The sequence below is a fragment of the Leptonychotes weddellii genome, chromosome 6 (genome assembly GCF_054177405.1).
Source record: "Leptonychotes weddellii isolate Sample4059 chromosome 6, ASM5417740v2, whole genome shotgun sequence".
NCBI classification, from domain to species: Eukaryota; Metazoa; Chordata; class Mammalia; order Carnivora; family Phocidae; genus Leptonychotes; species Leptonychotes weddellii.
This window is the reverse complement of record NC_138374.1, coordinates 10,291,592-10,314,179: the sequence shown is the minus strand read 5'-3', so window position 1 is coordinate 10,314,179 and position 22,588 is coordinate 10,291,592. Positions and strand designations below refer to the sequence as shown.

Below are 22,588 nucleotides of genomic sequence, written 5' to 3'. Positions count from 1 at the left end.
CCTTTTTCCTGACCGCCTGTTACGTGCCCAGTGCTTTCTGTTAAAGACATAATGTTTGTGACTGAGGATCCTGTCGGACTGATGTAAATAGTAGTGCCCAAATCGGAAGCTGGTCCGAGGCCGCGCCGACTCGTACAAGTAGACTTTCTCGCCTGTGCAGTTTGTGTGGTGACGTAACTGCGGTGGCTCGGCGGGAGCGCCCGCGGCCAGCGCGCGAGTAAGTACCGCGGCGGGCGGGGCGGCGGCAGGGGGCTGCGCGGTGGGGGTTCCGCGGACAGGTTAGCTAGGGCGCACATTTGGGGTCCGGCTGTGGGCTAGTGGGTCCTGGCATCTCAATCGCCGTATTTTTCGGTATTATTTTAGGTGAAAATCGAGGCGTATTTGTTAGATTAAGACCGTCCGAGGTACGTACGCTGCGACAAGGTGCTGTGGATGTAAATTACTGCGGGTTCAGATTTTGGTGCGTTTTTCTCCGCAGTACGCATTAAACAATGACCTCATTCTGACGCAGTTGAAGGACGTGACTTCCATCGACAAATGATTTTCTTCCCTCCTGTTTTCCATTTGTTTTTCAGTAGCATTTGGTAAATCTTGGCAAATAGGTACGAAATTCTAAGGGAGCAATACCCACTCGTACAGTGGAATTTTGAGACCAATATTAGATTAATTTCCACCTTTTGATTGGAAATTCATATTGTTGGTGTTAGATGAATATTAGAAGCTTCAAGTTCACATTTTGCCTGCTTTATCTGTTGGTTATTTGTAGATTTTATACGTGGGCCATTTTTTTATTAGTAATCTTAGAAAAATGTGTATTTTGCTGTAGGTTTAATGGATTCATCAACACTCACCTAGTTTCTGACCCTTAGTTTGATATTTGATTTGTGAGTGGAGGGAAAATACAGCAAAACGGACTTAGACTAAGGAAATGTTTACTCGTTCTTTAAAAGCCAAATAAATCTGGAGGAAGAAACACACGAAGTGGTTTGGGCTTGGTCCCATTTTTGCACCTAAATGCTCTATGTAATTTTTTTCCTCCAAAAGATGCATTCTACACGTGTGTAAAAATACACTTAATGTGAAGTTAGGTCTTGTGAGATAATCTAGACATTTTCTCCCTTCTGAGCCTGAGGGTGTTCCTTTCTTCCCAGTCCCCTCCCCCTGCAAATTATCTTGTTGTCCTGAGTCCTCCCACCTCCTTGACCACCACTCTGAGAAGGGACCTCTCCTCAGCTACCGTCCTTTCCTGACACCTACCCCCCTCCTCAAACTGGGTTCCTTTTTTCCCCCTCCAAATGGATAGATTGTATACATCTGACTTTAAAAGTAGGACTCACTGATTGATTCCCACCCCAACCAATCTTTTATCTTCAGTGGTTCTGCTATAGAATTTTGGTGAGAATGCAGATGAAAATGAAAATATTTTATTCCCTGTGTCATGTCTGTTTAGCCTCATTGATGCTACTCACAGAGATGTGGATGTGCTGTTACTGCTTTCTAACTCTGCCTACTACGTGGCCTAGTAAGTTGCTTATTGATTTAAAGCTTTTAATTGTCCTTTAATATGAGTATACATTTCCTATTAGAGTTCATGACAACATTAAGAATCTGGTTTTGCTATATGGAACTTCACTGAACTTTACATACTGTTACATCACTGTTCCTCTTATCAGTTTGAAAATGTGATTTTAGAGTTGTAATCAGTGTTTATATAATATTCTTTTAGCATTTAGTTTATTTCCTATATATTTTCCATGTTTTGATGTACTCCATATCCTTTAATGAGTATACATTTTTTATTACTATCCAGTACACGTTTCCCCATTGTTTAGCACTGATACTTCCATTTTATTTCTATTAGCAATGATACAGTTGTCTTTGTGCAGATAATTTTGTGCACATGCATGCACACACATGCTTCTCTTTGGTTACAAGAGTATGATGAATTCTAATAATTGTGTGATTTATTGCCAAATCTCCAGAAAGACTATTAACAGTGCCACTAGCACAAATACAAGTACTTTCTCATTTGCCTTACCAAAATCAATTTTTTTCTCTAAGTAAATACTTTCTTTTTGGCCTTGTATGAACAGTCATTTTTTTTAAGTCATTGGCCCAGGTGCCCATTGGCATTGATCATATGGATTTTTTATTCTTGATTTTGGACAGCAGGTTTATCTGCTGTGTTATTCACAAACACATACCTTCAGTATATGTGTGTTTGCCTTCCTTTTAGGTTAAGTTTTAGGTATGTTGGTTTTGTTTTGTAAAAGTTTTTATAAAACAAATTATATTTTGTAATTGATTTTAGTGTAAGATCTATAAGCTGATTCTCCTTTAGCTACTGAACTACATATATGTTAATCTCATTTCATCTAGTTTTTAAAATGTTTAACTCTATCTTAGAGTGTATTGAGCCCTGGAAGATTTTAACTGCATAGAAGTTGCTACTATTATATCTCAGCTGACAAGCCAGATACGCTTTTGATTTTAATCCTATTTTTTTACTTCCTTTCCCTTTATCCAGTTATGATGATGAAGTTGATAAAGTAAACCAGTATCAACGACTAAGTCTAGAAGACCTGGAAAAAATAGAAATAGGTAAATTTTAACATGCTAACCAAGTCCTAGAAAGCAAATATTGTTCTCCCAAGAGTGGGCCACATTGTTTGAGCAAGCATTACAACTTAATAGAACCAGAAAAGGATACTGATATTGCAAGTAGTCTATTTCTTAGGACTCTATTCTTTAGAGATTAGTGGTGGATGATAGTCTAATAACTATTTCTTTTATTACTTAAACCTTGTGAAGATTAACCAAGGATCAAGAAAGTTTAAATATTTGAGACTAAAGAAAAGTTTTTTAGTCTCATCAAACCAAATCATCTTACTGTGATGATTGTATTTTGTGTACTCTCATTTAGAATAAGAAAAATGTGCTAAGTACCTAACCAATGAAGCTACAGAAAAAAGTAAATTTTATGTGAAAGATTTAACCATACTCATTTGGGTTTTAGGTCCTGAACCCACTCTCTTTGGTAAGCCGAAGTTCTCCTGCATGCGATTGCACTACAGATATAAAGAAGCAAGTGGCTATTTCCACACACTGAGAGCTGTAATGCGCAATCCAGAAGAGGATGGGAAAGGTAACGAAGAGAGGACAGTATTCAGTGGTAACTTTTGTGGGGACAGTACATACCATTACAAATGGAAGATAGCTTTGTAATCTTAAAATAGCTACTCTGTCTTCAGAAAGCAGGGAACTTATTTGAACTGATCTAGCTTGGGGCAAGGGTGTCTGTAATGGGAAATCTCAGTGTGTTTGGTCATAGGGGTACTAGGGCTTTTTCCCACCACATATGCTTCTCATGGACAGTAGTCAGGGAACATTGCTGTCTTGTTCACAGCTGTTGCCTTGGCATCTAACACAGGACTAACACAGGACAAATGAGAATAAACTTTTAATTCCAATTGATTTGGCTCATTTGCCCTTTATTAACTCTTCTGTTAAAATTTGTTTTAGAACATTTTGAATTAGTGGGGAGAGTAATAACAATAAGCAGTTTTCTGTAAATTGTAGCAAATAAACTTGTATTTAAATTTAAGATCACAAATTTCATTTAGGGTTCTGAATTACAAGTGCTATTTTAGTATGTTTTTGGAGAAACTGGCAAGCAGTTGTTTTTGGGTTTCAGATACCCTTCAGTGCATTGCAGAGATGCTGCAGATAACCAAGCAAGCCATGGGATTAGATGTACCTATACTTGAGAAAAAACTTGAGAGGTAAGTATACTACTTTGATTTTCTCAAGAATAAAGACATTATTATCCAAAGTCTTATTTCTTTAAAAGTATTTGCAAGATGGGGAGAAATCAAATTATGGTAATATATTGGTATTTAGACTGGGAAATGTCAAATTTCTGTGGCCATAATTTAAACAACTTTAAAACATACTGGCTGTCATTTTCTCTATAAATGCCAGTGGGTTTTGAATTTGGGAAAGGAATGCCTATAAAGAGATTATTTCACATTAAAATTTGGATTTCCCATCTGATTGTTTCATGGCCCACATTCGAGTGGAGAAGAGCCATTTGGTCATCTAGAGAAAAACTGTTCAGTCTTGTGTTAGTAGAGAGAATTGTTTCAGTAGCTCTTTAACATTCCTAATTTTTACGAAATATGCTCATGACCAGAAAGTCAAATATCCGTACTGAAACATGTGGCAAATAGCAGTCACTTTTTCTTATACTTACAGCTGTCATGAGGGAATGCCAAATGAGAAAACCCTTTATTACATATCCCATATCTTTTAAAATAATTGTAGGTAATCCACAGGAAACAAACATTCTGCCCCCCTCCCACCTGAATTCAGCCAAGTTGGAATGGGTGCAGACAGCTTTAGTTAAGATGCTGTAGATTCCCATCTATAGTCTGTGTTGGCTTGGCTGGTGTTTAGGTTGTCCATGTAGTAGATCTGCCCTAAATGGTAGCCACTTGCTCTGAAAGTGACTGTAGTAGTCTCCTCCTCCCCCATCCACGTTTCAGTTAGCTGTGGTCAGCCCTGGTCTGGGAGCAGATGATCCTCCTCTTGACGCTCAGTCACTTCATCTCACTGTGCAGGCATTTTATCATCTCACATCCTCACCAGAAGGGTGAGTACAGTACAATAAGATATTTAGAGAGAGGACGTTCATATAAATTTTATTTACGGTATTATAAATTATTAATCTCTTACACTCTGCCTAGTTATAAATTAAACTTTGTCACAGATTATATATGTATAGGGAAAAACATAGTACATACAGGGTTTGATCCTATCCGTGGCTTCAGCTATCCATTGGGGGTTTTGGAATATATCCCCCACAGGTAAGGGGGGAAACTACTGTTGTCTGAATTTTGGGTGTGGTGTTTTTGTTTTTAATTCTTAGAATACACAAAAATGCAGGTTGAGGCAACCATTGGGAGGATTACCTCCCTTCCTCTGCTGCTTCCTCCTCCTCTGAATGCCAAAGAGAATCCAGTTGAAGGAAACATGCAATAATAATGATCAAATCTAAAGACACAGTTTTGATCCAGAAGAACTCAACATGATTAATCCAACTACTGTGAGAATCTTGACAGAGCAGGATTACGATTTACACATGTAGCATTTCCACAGGCTGGCTCTTCAGTGCACGGGCTGCTTGAGGACAGGACGCAGGAAACTGCTTACCGGACTGGGGGTTAAAGTCACACAGCCAGGGCACCCTTCCCACTCAGTGCCCCGGGACAGCTTGTCAATGTTTTAAAAGGCTTCTGCTGCCCGATTGTAAACTACTACTCACTGATTGCTTCAAAGACTTAGTAACAAAAAGAATAAGATACCTCATTAATCATCTTTTACTAGTGATTATATGTTGAGCTATTTTTGTATATACTGGATTAAATAAAATCAAAATTTCTATTAATATGGCTAGAAAAATTTAAAACTACATCTAGCTTACATTTCTATTTTACAGTACTGTTCTAGCATCAACTCCAAGGGATTATCTGATTTTACCAATTAGTGCACGGTTTCAGAAACTGGGCCCAATTTAAGTAACAGCTTTCACTTACAGTAACTGGAACTGGTATATTGGATTTCAGAGGGAGTTAACTGTTTTCTCTTCTAATTTGTAGGAAGAGCAGTAAACCTCATGAAGACATCCTTGGCATCAGATCTCAAAACCAAGGCTCTTTGGCACAGGGAAAGAATTTTTTAATGAGCAAATTTTCATCTCTAAATCAAAAAGTGAAACAGACCAAATCTAATGTAAATATTGGCAATCTCCGAAAGCTAGGAAACTTTGCCAAACCTGAAATGAAAGTTAACTTTCTAAAACCAAACTTAAAAGTGAATCTTTGGAAGTCAGATAGTAGTCTTGAAACTATGGAAACCACAGGTGTGATGGATAACAAAGTCCAGGCAGAGTCAGATGGGGAAATGTCGTCAGAGAATGACTCCTACCACTCTGATGAATTCCTTACAAATTCCAAGTCTGATGAAGACAAACAGCTAGCTAATTCTTTAGAGAACGTAGGGCCAAGAGACTATGTTCTTCCTAGTTGTGGTATTATTGCTTCAGCACCTCGGTTAGGCAGTCGGTCCCAGTCCATTAGCAGCACTGATATTAGCATTCATGCTCCTTCAGAGATTGCTGCTCATGGAAGTGGGTCTGGAAAAGGCCATGAGTCTCCTTTGAAGAAAAGTCCTTCTGCTGACAACATACACATATTGACTGGCTTTGCCAAGCCTGTGGATATTTACTGCCACAGATTTGTACAAGATGCACAAAACAAAATGACCCAGCTGTCAGAAACAGGGTCTGTTTGTCAACAGGCTAGTGAGGAGGGAAATCAAATGGCCAATCAAGCTTCTAGTGAAGAAACACAATCGGAATCAACAGAACGGATACCTTCACGGCCGTCTCAATTAGATGTGTCTTTTTCTGCAACAGGTCCCCGGTATTTGTCAGTTGAACCAGTGCACCCAGTTGTATCTCAAAAGACCCCTGGCTCTGGACCCAGCACGCTTGAATTTGAGACAGGGCTTCATGGAACTCCTTCTCCTTCAGAGGGCGGTAGCAGCAGAGCAGTCTCTCCCTTTGCAAAGATTCGAAGTTCCATGGTCCAAGTTGCTAGTATCACTCAAGCTGGCTTCACCCAAGGGATCCATTTCGCAGTGGCAAAGGTTCAGAAGAGCCCTGCAGAACCTGAAGGGGTTAATGAAGTCCAGCAAAATGAACTTAAAAGTATGTTTACACAATGCCAGACACGAATAATTCAGATTTAGTTTTTAGCCACAAAGAATCCTGTGGCTTTTATTTAATCCAAAAGTAGGTTTCACATATTAGGCTATTTTAACCTGTATTGTCTTTGAAGCTAGGGATCACAAATTCTAATTATGTTTATCGGGAAAGGTTTTTAAAGGAGTCTGAAGCTGAGCAGATTTCCAGATTTGAGAGCCAGGACGACAGGAGTACATCACCCTAGAAGGTGTAAACGTGAGTAGCTTATACACTACAGAGCAGTTGGTCTCTGAAAGTAATTTGGGGATAATTACTTTGAGACAGTAATAACCTGAACCTTTTGTGGAGTGGGGTGGATAAGTGAAGTGTAGGAAGGAAACACATAAAGGATGAACATGGACACACATGTAGGAGAATAGCATTTTTCATAATTTGTCTTGTTTGTCCATTCATTTCTGTGTAAATACATTTAGTTTTTAGTGACTTTAGAGTGTTACTAGTACGAAGAAGCATTTGAATATTAAAAAATTCTAGTTTAGCTTTGATGGCTTAACCATTCCCTATTAAGAGTTAATTGAGGGTTACTGGCATTACAGTCAAGAAAGGTATGCCCATTTGATCCTAATTTTCCCCAGAGTCTGCTTAAAATACTCTGCCCCTTGTACACCCCAAAGTCTAGAATTAAGACTGGTCACTCATAAAACCTGAGACACCGGATGTGCATACCAGCACCTGTTAAATTATTTTGCTGTTTCCAGGAATGGAAGACTACATTTACTGGGTACTGGTAATTCTTGAAATGAGTGTTCAAGTTGTAATTTTTTTACGGGGGAACATTCCTTAACATCTTGTACAGACTGTAACTGAATTGTTGAAAATTTAGTCTGAAGCACAGTTGTACTAAAACTGACATGACTATAATCCTGAACCCATGGAACCATGGCCTCAGAAAAGCCCATACAAGAACGTTGCACACCTTATTCCAAACAAGTATTGGTTTGTCCGGTCTCTTTAGAGCCTTACTCTGTTGAAGTGATTCTCAGTTCAACATTATGTCTGTTGTAACTTTGATAAGTATTTCCACATTTGTTATTTATTAGTGGTATCTTTTTTTTGAAGTGTCAAATCTTGTGACTATTTAAAATAAAATACCATTGTAATTTAAAGTGACAAATGTGTGTGAGAATTCCTTAATATTTTAAAGATAATGTTGATTTCTAAATCAGATTAAAAAATTCGTAAGGTAAACTGTAACTGATCACTTGGGTCTCAGCCTTTCCAGTATTTTCCTCTTTTAAGTGATTATATGACTTTACAAATGAAGTGCATCACAAACCATCAAATTTTAAACACCCAAACACTGAAACTGAATGCTTTATTCTGTTCTTTTTTTCTGGGTCTTCAAAGTATTAAAGTGTTGCACAATGGGAGAGAAAATATAAGCAAAGTTCAGGTGATACATGTATTTTTAAGCTCCACGAAATTTGTTCCAAAGAGATTTTTAAAAACTAAAAAGAAGGCAACATTTAATTCCAGTCAGGGTACTGTGTTCAAACTTCACTGTCCAGTGTGTGGGCGAAGGAGAAAAGAAAGGGGGTTCTGAAGCCCACGGTTCCAGTCTCCTACCCAAGTGGGATGCCACTAGGACGACATCAGGCTGTACCACCTCCCACAGTCTGCTTTCAGTGAAGATTTCCCAGCAGGAGGTAATGGGATCTCTTCCCACACATCATGGGATAAGTCTTACAATCATGAAAAACAACCCAAAGTACTAATAATTTGGGAAGTTTTGTTTATTTCAAAGAGGGTCTTCCTTTCAAGGGAACTTTTCTGCAAGATCAAGCAAATTACGTACTTCTCTTTGGTAAATTACAATTCACATTGGCACAATAAGCACATGATAACTAATCTGCTTGAATTTTATTCTCACAAATCCAGTTGAGTCTTGATTTTATTTCTAAAAGGTTAAGGAAGTCTAGTCTACCAGTTATAAAAACGAAAACCAGTTAGAATTCTAAATATAAACAGATTACTTATATTAGTTTATAAAAATAGATTTGAGGTTAGGAAAAGTTAACTAGTAATTTTCACTTCAGTTCATTAGGCATAATGAATTTCTTGGTTTTTAAGGCTAACCCTGTTTCCTTGTTTAGCAATGTCAGTGGGGGGGGGGGTGCTTTTCAAAAGAGCACTTAACAGAATCATTTAACTGATCTCCTGTTTCCCACTAGATAAGTTACTGGCTAAAAAAACACATTAATCTTCATACATAACCACTGACAGCTTAAAAAAAGTAATGGTCTAAACTTTTCAAACATTCTTGATGCCACAATTACACTATACTGTATTAACTGCTTTCTAGGTATCGGTAATGATATTTTTGTTATTTTAAAAACTATTGTTAGGGGCACCTGGGTGGCTCAGTCGGTTAAGCATCTGCCTTTGGCTCAGGTCATGATCCTGGGGTCCTAGGATGGAGCTCCCACATCAGGCTCTCTGTTCAGCGGGGAACCTGCTTCTCCCTCTCCGTTTCTGTCAAATAAATAAAATCTTTAAAAAAAAAAAACTAAAAACTTTTATATTAAATCTGTAATTGGTCTGGGAAAAACTTACCTAAAGCTTTATTGGGTATTCCTGGATTAGTAGGTATGTTCGTTGACTAACACATCTGGAACTAATGGAAAAACTTACACAAAAGTTTAAAATCCAATACAATCATCAAAGCAACTAAATGACAATTATTAGGAAAACAATTTAAAACTTTATTTTCTACAGAAGGCATATTTTAAAAAGTTAACTGTTTGCTTTCTTCCTATTTGGGCAAAACAACCTATCCTAGGACAGCATTCCCTTAAGTCCCATAAAACAGTGGTTCCCAAATGCACAGGGGTGAAATGAGAAAAAAAGAACAATGTAGTGTTTTTTCCAAAAAAGCTGTATTTATTCCATTTAAAGGACTCTCTTATTTGGAGAGTGTCCTTTTATGGGGAAAAAAAAATGCTGATAATACAGTGGTTTCTTTCAGATTACTTGGCAAAATACATTGGCAACCCTGTCCCCCAAATTTTTGGAAATGTTACTGGTCCATGAAATCCAAAAGTCTGGGAACCACTGCCATGTAAAGACTAATTTTGCAGGTTATTAACAACTGTTAAGTGGAAAAAAACTTCTGTGGTCAAATGTCTGGGAAATGATACTACAGTATTTCACACAGTCATGTGAATTAATGGCAGCTACACCCCATTCCCCAAACTTGGACCACTAAACACATTCAGACCCACCATTAATTGGAAAGACATTGTAAAAATCTGAACAACTCCTCTGACTTTGGAATTCCAACAAATTTCTTCAAATGAAGTTGACATTAGCATTTCAACAGAGTCTGTGACCTATGACTTGGCTGAAACTAAGGAAATGGTATCAGCAACATTATCAATATTAAACTTTTAATATCAAATACATTTTTGTACATGTTACTAATTTATATAATTATAAAACAATCAAAAGCTCCATAAAATCAATAAGGTAAAAGCCCTTACTGAATATTATATAAACTTCAGATGTTTGTTACCAGGCTTGACTTCAGGAAAAGTCATTGGTTTTTGATACAAATTATCTACAAAACAATGTGGTATAAATGGTATTTGAATTTTACAATAATGTGGCTACAATCTGCCCACTACTCTCCTAGGTGTCAGATCTTTAAAGTTCATTTCCATTCACACATTTCTGCTGTTGAAGCCTGGTTCTTCTTAAAGACTCCAGCTGCTTTGCTCTGAGCCACCGCTCTCTTGACAGCGTTGTCTGGCCAGCACTGAGAGACAGGAACCTGGCGTGAAACACAGAAACGGATTTAAGTCTAGACCTAGGACAGGATCTCGTTCTTTTTCTTTCTTTCTTCCTTTTTAAAGAACCTAGGAATACTGGGTTAGGGGTCAAGACCATCTGGTAGCTACATACAAGTCAAGAGCCAAGTTAGACTTCCACAAAGGGATCTTTGAAGTTTAGAGACAAAAAGCAAGCCTGTTCCACTGGTCACGGGCCAAACACAATCTCCCTTCACTAAGCCCTTTCAAAAGGTATTTTAAAGGAAAAACATTTCCACTGGTAGAAATCTGCCTCAGTTACTCCTCTAAAAATTGGGAGGTTCATACAGAGCTTACTAAAACAGCAATTACGGACACGTACTACTCACCGAGCAACAATGAGCAACTGGTGGAGATCGTCAGCAGTGATGCTCTGAGGGTCGTTCTTGCGCATTTCCACGAAGTCCTCCTCAACTGCCTGTATCAAGAGAGTAAGTGGACTGCAACACTACCGCTTATGAAGAAACGCTATGCATTATGTAGGGAGAAGCAAAGTAACATGGTCCATCGGCTGATGCGAAAATGAGGAAGTCAGCCCTGCTGCTCAGGCTTCTTAGGAGACGAGGAGGGTACCAGAGCCACGCCTCACCCGCAGGGATAATGCTGCTGACAGACCTGGGGGTGCGGCCAAATATCTAGGTCCAGCAATGTGCACGGCCAGCAGGGCAGGGTAATAATGTCAGCAAAAGTGGCAGAGTGAGGGAGGGCCACAGAAAATTCCAGTGACTTTTTATCCATTGAAGGGTACAAGAACACTAGCAAAAACTATCAGAATCTGCTTCTTCAAAAGTCTGAAAATTAACCAGAATACAGGGAGTGTTTGTTCAAGAAAGAACACTGGGCTTTGAGGCATTTTAGTTTCCCTATCCACCCCCACCCCACCCCTGCAGCCCTGAAAAGGGACAGCCTGGCCATCACAAGAGAGGGTTCTTTCAAAGCACCATTCCTGAGATCTGTCATTCTCATGACTGGTGGTTCCCTGCGAGAAGCCACGTGCAAGGCTGTGTTTATTCGGCCTGACTCTGCTTACCCAGTGTGAACAGCCTCTTCTCCCAGGGAACTTAGCAAAAACAATCAGAAGCAATTACTGATCATCCTGGCTGCTTCACGCACTGGATAGTCGTTGGGGCAAATAGACAGCTAACCAAAACCCTTAAAAGAAAAAACTAGGGAATGAGAACTTTTCTCCTCCCAAAAGCCCCCAAAGGACGATCTATCTCTATCTCCCCAGGAACGCAGAAGGCCACGTGCGTGCAAAGGGGCGTGCACACCCTCAGAAGATCGGAGCAGGCCCTAAGCCATCATGAGTGACCTTCTCTGTGCAAGCAGTAAGAGAAGGGTGGGTCACAGCTATAAACAGTTGCCAGAGTGTTGAAGGCCTGCCCCCATGGAGACACAGAGCCCTTGGCTTTGACTGGGAGACCTGTTTCCAGGCATCTAAGGAAATTAAATTTCTATCTGATCACTGACTGAGCTAACAGAGCAGAGACTCCAGGAACCGCATACAAAGAATACATTTCATAGAGTTCATTCAGAAAAGCCACTAAGCAATAAGCAACAACAACAAACCCTAGGGAGAGGGAGGATCCACCAGAGCAGAGCTATCCTATCACTTAAATATCTGGTTTTCAAAACAAAAATGAGGAGACATAGAAAGAAACAAGAACGTCTGCACCCCTTCACTGGAAACAAAGAAGTCAGCAGAAACAGTCCTTGAGGAAACCCAAATATTGGACTTGCCAGACAAAGACTTTTTTTTTTTTAAGATTTATTTGAGAGAGAGAGAGAAACGGTGAGAGAGGCGTGCACGAGAGAGCACCAGCGGTGGAGAGGGAGAAGCAGGCTGCATGTCGAATAGGGAGCCTGACGTGGGGCTCGATCCCAGGACCCGCAGATCATGTCCTGAGCTGAAGGCAGATGCTTAACCGACTGAGCCACCCAGGCATCCCTAGACAAAGACTTTAAATCAGCTCTTTAAATACAAAGAACTAAAGGAAACCACATATTAAGAGCTAAAACAAAGTAGGAGAATGATGTCACACTAAATAAAAAATATCGAGATAGATAGAAATTATTTAAAAATCAAGTAGGGGGCGCCTGGGTCGCTCTGTCGGCTAAGCGTCTAACTCTTGGCTTCGGCTGAAGTCATGACCTTCGGGTTGTGGGAAGGGGCACAGCATCAGGCTCCATGCTCAGCGCAGTCTGCTTGGGATTCTCTCTCTCGCCCCCCCCTGCCCCTCTTCCCCCGCTCGCTCATTCACTCTCTCTGAATAAAGTCTTAAAAAAAAAAAAAATAAAAAGCAAATAGAAATTCTGAAGGTGAACAATATAACTGAGACTTAAAATTCACTAGAAACAAGGCTCAGCGTTGTGCAGCAGGCAGAAGAAGGTCCAGCAAACGTGCAGAAAGGTCAACTGCAAATGTCCAGTGTATGTAGGAGAAAGTCAAGGGAGGAGGAAAAATGAACAGAGCAGAGCCTCAGCGACTTGTGAGACACCAACACGTGCACCAACACTCATATACAGAGTGCTGGAAGGAGAGGAGGGAGGAAGGGGCAGAAAGAAATTTAAAGAAATAATGGTCAAAACTTCACCAAATTTCTTGAAAACTTCCCCAAGACGTGCATTAGTCTGCACACCCAAGCAGCTCAATAAACTCCAGTAGGACAAACTCAAAGCACTCCACACCCACAGACACATGACAGCTGAACCGTCCAAAGCCAAGGAAAGTTGAAAGCACAAGAGCAAATGACCCTGAGCCCAAAGAAGCCTCTCCTCAGAAACTAGCGGACTTCTCAGAGACCACAGGGGCCGGAAGGCAACTGGAGGACCTACGTAAAAAGTGCTGAAAGAGCAAGTCTACAAACCAAGACCTCTACATCCAGTAAAACTAGTCTTCAAAAATGGAGAAATTAAGACATTCCCAGATAAGCAACAACTTAACAGGACTTGTCACAGCAGATCTGCCCTACAAGGACCACGGAGGGTTCTTCAGGCTGAAATGGAAGGACACCACGCAGTGACCTGAATCCACACAAAGATGACCCGTAAAGGGAATGACATGGGTAAATATAAAAAGCAGTGTAAAGGTCTTTTTCCTTGTAACTTTTTCCCTCTGATTTAAAGACAACAGCATATTTACTTCCCCCTGCCTCCATCCCCCAAAACTTCATCATTCTATATGTTCCTACTTTATAGGTTGGTTCTCTGCATGTAATAAAGAACTTGATCCAAGTCAAAAAAAATAAAAATAAAAAAAAAGACAACAGCATAAAACAAGAATTATAAATGCGTTGATGGTGCACAACAGACAAAAGACATACAGAGACCAAATAGCAAACTTACCTCACCAGTAGTCACAGTAAACCTAAAGTGATTAAACAGTCTAAATCAACACAGGGAAATCGTTTCTTTGACCCCAAACACACCTTGGTTATCTCATCGGAGATGCTGTAATCCAGGAACCTCAGAAGGGTCAGGTAGATGCGGAACTTGTTCAGCACGGAGGGCAGCACGGCGGACAGAAGGCTGTCCATGTACTCCTCCATGTTTGGGGGGGTGAGCTGGGGCTGTAAGTGGATCTGGCAGTCTGCCTGGAGAGAGAACCAGGACACAGTATTTTCCAAGTTCCTAAATTAATCCGAAGTTTCAGGAGGAGGCTTTGTCCATATCAGGGGTGAAGGAATCAGGAGGTCACTGGGGGGAGGTCACTTTTTAACATTAATTATAAGCACCGTGACTCCCTCAGTGGTAATTACAAAAGCGAGCCTTTCTTTGGTTACTTACACATCCTCAACAGGATGAGTAAACACATAAAAAGGTAGCCAACCTCTAAACAATAGCTAATTAAAATGTTTGCAAGGTTTCTTTAATCCTGGAATATGTACTCTATGTCTTACTGATCTGCCTTTCTAGAAACCACATAAAGCAAATCACACTTTCCTGCAGAAAACTTACACATGGGCCACACTAGTGAACGCTAGTTTACAGAGGAACTATAGACCTTTTAAGCAACTGGGCGTACTTCTCATCATGAAGAAACTCAATTAAAAGCTCTCTTCATCAGTCATTCTAATGATTTACCAGAGCATTTCACCATAAAGCATAAAAATAATTACCATGTCATCAGGAACATTTTAAAAGGAACTCTGAAATATTTCTCACATAAGATTGACGGAAAACAATGGGACCGAGGCAGTAAGAACAAAGGTCTAGATGTGAATCAGACAATTTATAGACAGCTTCCACTTTCTATGCCTGGATGTGGGAGTTGGGGCCACCAACACCTTTCCTTCGCTTGTCTGGTGATTTGCCGTATCTGCTTCTTCACAGTTTTTCATCCTCAAGGCAGGAACAAAATAATTCATTCTCCTACTGATAATCAGCAGCCCCAGTTTTGAAACAAGTTTAACTTCTCAATAATAAACCGTACCAAGAAACAAAATAAAAATTTAGGTATCTTTCTAATGTAACCTCCCTCCATCTTAAAATGTCTCATCATACCGGCAGGAGTGATCTCCCCTCCGAAGTAATAAAAACATTAATATTGCAGGGGAATTCCATCTGGTGATAACTGAAGTCATAATCCACCTTCTGCCAAGTTATTAGGTTGCTCAGGGCAGTCACATTATGAACACCTAGAAAATAAAAAAAAATAATTTTTTGGTTGATTTTAATCACTTAAACAAATTGGTTTTACTGACACTGACTATATAAGACATGAGGTTTCTACTGCTTTAAAAAAAAAAAAAAGTATCTCAGGCACTGTTCAACTTCATAAGCTAAATGTTCACTAAGTAATAGGCTTCACAGACAATACTGGTCAAGCCAAACAAATGTATTTTGGGGCCAAGACCCCCCCAAATCTAATCTAGCATCTGGTATGCAACTGGGCACAAGACAGGTTCCCAGTAAGCACAATCACTTTCTATGTGGTATGTTCACAGGTCTGCAACAATATGGTAGAATTGATGATGATTTTTATACTCAGCTGTGCCTTAAGGATAGCCCGTCCACACTATTTTTTCTTCTACCTTTATCTCTTGAACTTACCGCCAGCAAAGTGTCTTCTCAATCCTCATTTGAGCACAAATAAAGCAATCTGCTTCCTTGCCATTTTATAACAAGTTCCCATAACTGAGGTTACTTCAAACCTTCCAACCTATTTTTTTTTTTCAGAGATTCTTCGAAAAACAAATTTTAAACTTCACAATGGCCAGTAAAAAATGTTTTATTAGATCTTCTCTACACTTTTCTTTTTAGCTAACAGAGGACTGAAGGCAAAATCTCCTCCCTCCTCAGCCTCTCAAGAGCTCCTTGTGACGTCCTTGTACTATCTTCTTACTATGACAAAACACAGCTGATGTACACAGTCTGTAAGTTTCTAATCCCCACATTATACAAATTCATACGGCAAGCCTTGATCTTAAATACTTGTGAAATGTGAATGTACCTTGGATCGGTGATTCTTTTAAGTCATTACCAGATCTGGCTTTCACGGCATGTTAGACATGAAGGGAGACGCCCCCTGTCCATACCTGGTGTGTCTAGCTGCCCTTGCTCTAGGAGAGTTTCATCAATCACAAGGGAAGTGTTGCTCGGGAGCTGGAGGAGCCCGCTGACCAGGCGATTGGCTGTATAGTCTTTGTGGGGGATGAATTTCAAATGATTCATGTTCTCTATAGTCATCTGCAGACGAAAAGACTGCAAAGAGAAATTTTTTAATGAGCAAGGAACAAAGGTTCCCTGTTTTAAGAAAATACATATCAGGTTAAATACTTTCCATATGTGTATAAGGAAAGGTCTTATCAATTTCTAAGGATGTAGTTTCCTGGCTTCTTGAGCTCTTAAAGCAAAAATTTTACATATACACCTTAAATAATAAACCTACATCTTAAATAAGAATTGCACTAATTCTATGAGCTGTTTTATTCTCAACTGTTTCGTTCAGTATTCTTAAATAATTTCTATTTTACCAGCGAACCAGAAACGAATGATAGATACTTCAGATACATTTACCAAGTGTTCAAAAAGCTTAACTTCTTTTACCTACCACGGGCGACCGCAGGCTAGCAAAACAGAAAATATTTACTTATTGAAGATGGGGAAAGAAAAGCTTAATTTTCTTCAGTGCTCCTCGAATTAAAATCACATTCATTCCTCAGACACCCGCAGACCAGGGAACACACTGTCCCGAGGAGCGCCGAGGAAGAGAGCACACTGAGCCGGGCCCAGGCACGGCGGGTCCTAGAACGTGCTGCAGGCTGCCTCCTAGTCCGATCTTAGCACGGGATCTGTTAGACCCCTCTGCACCCACTCTGCCTCCCCGCGCCCACCACTCAAGGCCCTCCGCACCCTGCTTCACACTCCACTCTCCCTTCCTATCACTCCAGCCTAAAAAGAAGTATATGTGGTAAGGTTGGAGACCAGCGTTGGGGAGAAGGGTGCTGAGGAAGAGAGAAACTTTCAGAATTTACAGGATTACTGTACTGTGGCTCAGTGATTCAAAGAAAATGGGCAGAGGGCTGGGACCACATTATAGACAGAAGCAAACCAGCCCTACAGAAGCACAGTCGTCAGAACACAAGGGAGCCTACGGCAGGGTCTAGCTCCACGAAAGCAGAAGCAGGTCGCTCATACTGAACCCACTGTGAAAACTAAACAAGATATGAACGAGCCAAATGTTCAGAAAGAGTTTGGTGCTAGACAAACACACAAGAGGAATGGTAGGGAGTGGGATATGGTAACAATGAAAGAGTAACACAAACCCACTACGAAGCGAAGCAAAATGAAAAGATCAAAAAGGAAATACCTCCCACAGATAACTTTCACATTTAAAACGTAACTCATGTCCTAATTAAGTGCGCTAGGCAGCTGCTTGGACTTCACCCCCTTCTCCCCACAATCATCCCACACCAGCCACACCGGCCCCTGTCCGGCGTGCCTCCAACCTGCCGAGCACACTGCTGTCTCAGAGCCCCCATGCCTGTTCTCCCATCTCTCACAGGATGGACATTCCCCCCAACAGAGCCATGTGGCTTGCTCCCACCTGTGTCAAATCTCTCCCCAAATTCCCGGAAGGGGAGACCTTCCCTGACCACACTGTATACATGAGCAACTCCCAACCTAGTCCAGCGCCCCCTAGTCCCCTTCTCCTGGGCCTTAACTCTTCCCCCATGGCACTTCAACGACATAGTCTGTATTTGTCTACCACAATCATCTAAAATCTGACTATTTCAGTAACTCCCAAAATGTGGTCCAGGGAACTCCCAAGGAGTTGCTGATTCACTTTTATGGAGTCCACGCGGTCAAAATCATGCATGGATAAAAGACCCATTTGATATACAAGACAGACCAAAGAATTTACTACAGCAGAGTATAAAAAGTTCACTGAGGAGATTACAGGTTTCACACTTGCAACTACCCTTCAAGAAAATGTCAGATGGGCAGTTTAGTAGTCTAGTATCAAATACCCAGTTATCCAAAAAAGGCCAGCTTTCCTTCATATACTTCATTCAAAACATCCTATTACAAGAGACTGAATGCAGAAACAGATTTGACAATCCAGTGGTCTTTTCTATTAATCCAGATATTAAAGAGAGTGGGAAAAATTTAAAACCATGTCACTTTTATCACTAATAAAGTTTTTTGAACTGGGAAAATAGCTATTGTTACAAAAATATTTTATGTTCATATGTAATTGATTTTCATGAATATTTTAGTATATTTTTAGTTTTAATTTCTACTATGGTACACTGGTAATAACAACAACCCAGATAAACTACACCTCTTCAAGTGTTCGATAATTTTTTCAGAGTGTCAAGTGAGTCAAGGAGTGAGAAATGCTGGTCTGTTTGGTCCACTGCTGTTGAAGGACCTGGAAGAGCGCTAGCATTTACCCTCCAATGACATGGTCACATGAATGATCTATTTTAACCTCTTAAATCTCCAAAATAAGAAGTGATCAGCATTGCCAGTCACATGCTCATTCCCAATGTCTCACCGCCACACAAACCCTGCATTCCACACGCCCTGGCAAACAAGGCAGCTCAACTTTCCAAACAGGAATTAAAACTGGGGCAATGGAGATAAAGATCTTTATTACCTCAGCTAAATGAATTATCCTCCTGTAATTAAGGCTTACTTAAAGATTTAAGACTTTAATGCACACAAAGGATAGATACCAAGTTGTACAAATTGGCATTGAGAGAGAGCATGATTTTAAGGGATTTACTTGCAATCGTGTCATTAGACTCACAGAAATCCGTGCTAAGGCAGTAAAAGTGAAATGTTTAGGGGTGAGTATGTAAATTATGGAACCTAGCAGGCTTTGTTTCCCCTTAATAAGATCTATTAAAATCTCAAATCTAAATACTTGGGTTGAACAAAAGACAATTAGATGGATTTTTAAAGTGTGCTCAGGTTTCTTTCTTTCTTTTTTTTTTTTAGATTTATTTGAGAGAGCAGAGTGAGTAAGAGAGAACACAAGTGGAGCGGGCAGTGGCAGAGGGAGAGGCAGAGGCAGGCTCCTGAGCAGGGAGTCGAACGTGGGGCTCGATCTCAGGACCCTGGGATCATGACCTGAGCCGAAGGCAGACACTGAACCACCCAGGTGCCCTACTGTGTTCAGATCTCTAATAAATATTTATATGGATCTTACTGCTGGAACAAGATGTTGAATAATCCGGTATAAGTGTTCTGTGAAGGTACTATTCCGTGGGCAACCACTCAAGTTAACTGTGAATTTTCCCAGTGGAAGAACATCTCTTCTTGTATACCTAGAATAAAAAGATACCAACCAGTAAGATATTCAGGTTATTTCCTCATTTCCAACGAAAAGCAACCAAAGATTAGCACAATATTGTCATTAAAAATAAAGCAAATTACTCTGAAATAACAGCAATAACAGCCAGTACTCATACATGAGTACTGTTCGTGGTGCTGTTGGGACTGTTCAGAGTGCTTAATGTCTCATTTGATTTCCAGACTCTCTGAGGCAGGTCAGCAGGACGTAGGAAAGCTGGATTCGAACGTACAGGGTTTGCCTCGAAAGTCTGTGCACTCAACCATTATGTACTGCGGTCTGAAGTCCTAGCCAAGGAAAGATGTGGAGTACAAAGACGCTGACTGCAGTGTCGTATGTAATAGAGGAAAACTAGGAAACCTAGCATTTAAAGAACTAGGACAACAGTCTACGATGAAATGCCATGCAGCCATTAAAAAGTTCATGAAGAATTACAAAGGAAGAATATTTAAGATATATGAAATGATAAAAACAAGATCGGTGTTTATAGAGTACAATGGAGATTTGTGCAGGGATGTTCATATATGTAAACAAAAAAAGACGAAATGAACATGAGCCAAATGTGCTAATGGAGATCATCTCTAAGTGGGTGAGATCACAGACGATTTCCAGTTTCTTTATGCTCCTGGAACTCATTGAAAACACGCGTTACTTCTGAAATCAGGAAGCGGAGACCTGCAGTGGGGTGGAAAGGAGGTGAGCAACTCTGCATACAAGTTAGATGTGTGCACGTCGGGTCTTGCAGAGCCTTGGGATGTATAAAGAGATTTCAGAATGCAAAAATAATGAAATAGCTCATTTTACTCATCAGCCAGGTTCTTTGACTGTGGCTCTTCTATTTAAGGGAGACATAAACAAAAGGTTAAATGTGAAACAAAAAAGGTGGACAAAGGAATCTGTGATTTCGTGTAACACTTGTCACACTGAACAAATAAAAACCATCTGATGATGAAGCTAATAAACTCTAACACAGAGTTACCTGAGCAACCTTCCTGCTCTTTTCCACTTTCAACAGCACCCCCACCTGCCCTGCCTGCCACCGGGAACACGGCACTTACACTGTAGAGATGAGATGCAGTATCAGGTACTCAGCGGCCAAGCTGTCTCCCAGAAGGGCATGTGTGAGGAACCCAAGCAGCTCTGCTCGGACAGGAGACAATTCAGACATGAAACCTGAAACGACTGGAGAAGGGAGACCACATTCAGAACACACATACCAGCTCGTCCCGAGTGTCTCAGGCTCAGAAGGAAAAAAAACCCAAAAAAACCCAAGTGGAACCTAGCACTGAAGTCAGTAGACAACAAGTGTAGACGTAAATACTGGTCATTAAGTGATGCCAATCTTCAAAATAAGACAGCTTGTAAACTTTTTTTGGCCTCATTTTAATAAAGAGAATTAACATAAAGGAAAATGGGCCAGAGTCACAGCAACTACTAGAGAAACTTAACCTGCGGCTCGAGGATCTGGCCGGCTCAGCCCCACCGCGAGCACACGGTGCAGACAGCTCCCGCACGCGCAGGGGCTCACGGTCTCTGGCTCCCAAGGCGTTAGCACTTACACTTACAGGTTTTGCTCTCCTCCTTGTTAAGGCAAGCAGGCAGTAAAGGATTGATGTGCTGCAACTTCTGGGCTAACACCACATGAATTCTTGGCACTAATGACGCAGGAGGGCTGTGCACTCTCTGCTCCTCGGCTGTGTCTGCGCATTCCATCGGATCCAGCAGTGAAGAGGCGTCCCTACGGAGACAGGAGGGAACTTCAATTCCCAGACACGTCTCTGAGAATGAGAATTCAAGCCAAGAATGGTTCCACCGTACAACTCCTTAAAGAATGGAAAATGGGAGATGCCTGGCTGGCTCAGATGGTTAAGTGTCTGCCTTCGGCTCAGGTCATGATCTCAGGGTCCTGGGATCGAGCCCCGCATTGGGCTCCCTGCTCGGCGGGAAGCCTGCTTCTCCCTCTCCCATCCCCCTGCTGTGTTCCCTCTCTCGCTGTGTCTCTGTCAAATAAATAAAATCTTAAAAAAAAAAAAAAAAGACCGGAAAATAGCTCCTTTCTCAATTGTCAGGTCACACAGATCTCAGGCAAGTTACGTCATACAAGGACATGTATGTGTTTTTCAAGAAAAAGAACACTTCTACTGAGTATGCTGTAACTGCAATTAATGGGATAGAACACATCACTGATAAAGAATATCTGTGTTTTGAAATCACCTTATCAGCTAAAACATGAAATACTTCATAGCATGCCTCAAAAACCGGGGTCTTTTTCTGAAAAGCCATTAGGTATCTATTATTCAGTGTGGGGATCCATTCATCTCTTATCTTGCTAATTGTTTTTCCTAAATTTTATTCCTCCACGACACCTCCCTCGGATAGTGAGTAGTCAAGCAGTGAAAAAGTGTGAGTTTTTCAGATTTGCTAAATAAATTAGCAGACAATGGATTTATCGTGATACAACTGAAACAAATCACTAAAATGTGTTTAGAACTTCAGACTTGACAGGTTGCTCTACAGTCACCCATTCACACGGCTCCCCTCCTTACACACAAGGACGGCGACAACCTTTATGTGGTCTGGACCACATGTTGGGCAGTGTCCTTCACTGTGCACACACCAATTCAGTACGCCTCACCTACCCTGATCTCCAATGAGGAAACCAAGGCCCTGCGGAAGTCACATGGCCAGTAAATGGCCACACCAGCTTGGCACCCTGAGCCATCTGGCTCACTCTGTGCACTAAGCGGCTTCAACCAGTGAAGTGACTGAAGCAGGAAAAGCATCATCACCAGAAACAGCCAAGACAAGCAATTTGCTATACTATTATTAAGGAATGCTATTTAAATTTCTTTAGAGTTGTTTAAAATTTTTGTCCCCCTCCTTTATTTTTAATAGTGAAAAGTGAGTTCTTATAGGGAAACCAAGATTAATATCCAATACTCAAAAAGAAAACTACTGTGTAGGGGTATATGACTCCATTCTTTTGGCAAGCTCAAAACAAAATAAGAAAGAATGAGGAAGATCTGGATTTTCAGGATATATTGTTAAATGTGGAGAGAAAGTGTACAGGAATACATGTATCATGCTTTTAATAATAAACAGGAATAAAACATACACGTGTCTACTTATTTTTACAAAAAATACAGGAAAGAT

The 22,588-nt window shown here is 40.6% G+C and overlaps 2 protein-coding genes across 7 annotated transcripts in view; one reads left to right on the top strand and one right to left on the bottom strand.

Moving 5' to 3' along the window:
• Window positions 1-7,940, top strand: part of INPP5F (inositol polyphosphate-5-phosphatase F) — an 86,339-nt gene extending 78,399 nt beyond the window's left edge. For 3 of the 5 annotated variants that reach the window (XM_081823398.1, XM_081823397.1, XM_081823401.1), the window contains 5 exons: window positions 1,451-1,522; window positions 2,528-2,601; window positions 3,017-3,145; window positions 3,695-3,782; window positions 5,658-7,940. In XM_081823398.1, the coding sequence (XP_081679524.1) occupies window positions 1,451-1,522; window positions 2,528-2,601; window positions 3,017-3,145; window positions 3,695-3,782; window positions 5,658-6,810 (1,516 nt within the window). In that variant the 3' untranslated portion in view covers window positions 6,811-7,940. The remainder of the gene's footprint in view (window positions 1-1,450; window positions 1,523-2,527; window positions 2,602-3,016; window positions 3,146-3,694; window positions 3,783-5,657) is intronic. The other 2 variants (XM_081823399.1, XM_081823405.1) reach the window with 2 other exon arrangements.
• Window positions 7,941-9,504: 1,564 nt separating this feature from the next.
• MCMBP (minichromosome maintenance complex binding protein) overlaps window positions 9,505-22,588 on the bottom strand; it is a 42,265-nt gene continuing 29,181 nt past the window's right edge. Inside the window, exons 9-16 of one of the 2 annotated variants that reach the window (XM_081823406.1) lie at window positions 20,995-21,173; window positions 20,494-20,617; window positions 19,292-19,409; window positions 16,170-16,335; window positions 15,136-15,269; window positions 14,061-14,225; window positions 10,962-11,050; window positions 9,505-10,595 (exon numbers count right to left, since the gene is read on the bottom strand). In XM_081823406.1, the coding sequence (XP_081679532.1) occupies window positions 10,469-10,595; window positions 10,962-11,050; window positions 14,061-14,225; window positions 15,136-15,269; window positions 16,170-16,335; window positions 19,292-19,409; window positions 20,494-20,617; window positions 20,995-21,173 (1,102 nt within the window). In that variant the 3' untranslated portion in view covers window positions 9,505-10,468. The remainder of the gene's footprint in view (window positions 10,596-10,961; window positions 11,051-14,060; window positions 14,226-15,135; window positions 15,270-16,169; window positions 16,336-19,291; window positions 19,410-20,493; window positions 20,618-20,994; window positions 21,174-22,588) is intronic. The other variant, XM_081823407.1, reaches the window with a different exon arrangement.